Source organism: Nanorana parkeri, unplaced genomic scaffold (genome assembly GCF_000935625.1).
Source record: "Nanorana parkeri isolate BGI_ZX_2015 unplaced genomic scaffold, ASM93562v1 scaffold2079, whole genome shotgun sequence".
Classification (NCBI taxonomy): domain Eukaryota; kingdom Metazoa; phylum Chordata; class Amphibia; order Anura; family Dicroglossidae; genus Nanorana; species Nanorana parkeri.
In genome coordinates this window covers 97,829-98,605 of record NW_017308347.1, presented here as the reverse complement: position 1 = coordinate 98,605, position 777 = coordinate 97,829, and the positions used below count along the sequence as shown (strand labels likewise).

The following is a 777-nucleotide window of genomic DNA, read 5'->3' as shown; positions in this document are numbered from 1 at the left end:
GGGGGTATGAGCCTGGTGACTCTGTTGTCTCTCTTGTAGATGGAGAAGGAAGTGTCGGAGTTCATACAGGACACCACACAGACTAAAAAGAAGTTTCAGCCGATGGGGAAGATTGAGCGTAGCATCCTGTGAGTATCCCCGCGCTCTCTGTATGGTTTCCTGTTGTCTCTTCCTCTCTCATATTCGGGGTTCCTCTCGCACAGACACGACGTGGTGGAAGTGGCCGGTCTGACGTCCTTCTCATTTGGAGAGGAGGAGGAGAGCCGATATGTGATGATCTTTAAGAAGGTGAGCGCCTCTTCCTCCTGTCTGGGGTGGGTGTGGTCTCTTCCTCCTGTCTGGGGTGGGTGTGGTCTCTTCTTCCTGTCTGGGGTGGGTGTGGTCTCTTCCTCCTGTCTGGGGTGGGTGTGGTCTCTTCCTCCTGACTGGGGTGGGTGTGGTCTCTTCCTCCTGTCTGGTGGGGTGGTCTCTTCCCCTGTCGGGGGGGGGCGTGTGGTGTGGTCTCTTCATGTTCCTTGTCTGAATCTCATGAAGATTTGCACTTTTGCAGGAATTTGCTCCGTGTGACGAGGAGCTGGAGGCGTACCGGAATGGGGAGGAGTGGGACCCGGTGAAGGGGGAGGAGAGGAGGAGATTGAAGGTACGGTGGGGTCTCGCCTAAAACTGCAGAACGTCTTCTGTCCTCTTCACTTTGTTTTCTGCCCCGGAATTGCCGCAACGCAGCTCATGTGAGAGAATCTCTTCCAGATGTAGAATCTTCTCGGTGAAGCGTATAGC

General features: G+C 54.8%; 1 protein-coding gene across 1 annotated transcript in view; it reads left to right on the top strand.

Annotated features, from left to right (window-relative positions):
- Window positions 1-777, top strand: part of SPAG7 (sperm associated antigen 7) — a 4,259-nt gene that overhangs the window by 1,463 nt on the left and 2,019 nt on the right. Inside the window, exons 3-5 of the mRNA XM_018572588.1 lie at window positions 40-128; window positions 204-288; window positions 551-640. Of these exons, the coding sequence (XP_018428090.1) occupies window positions 40-128; window positions 204-288; window positions 551-640 (264 nt within the window). The remainder of the gene's footprint in view (window positions 1-39; window positions 129-203; window positions 289-550; window positions 641-777) is intronic.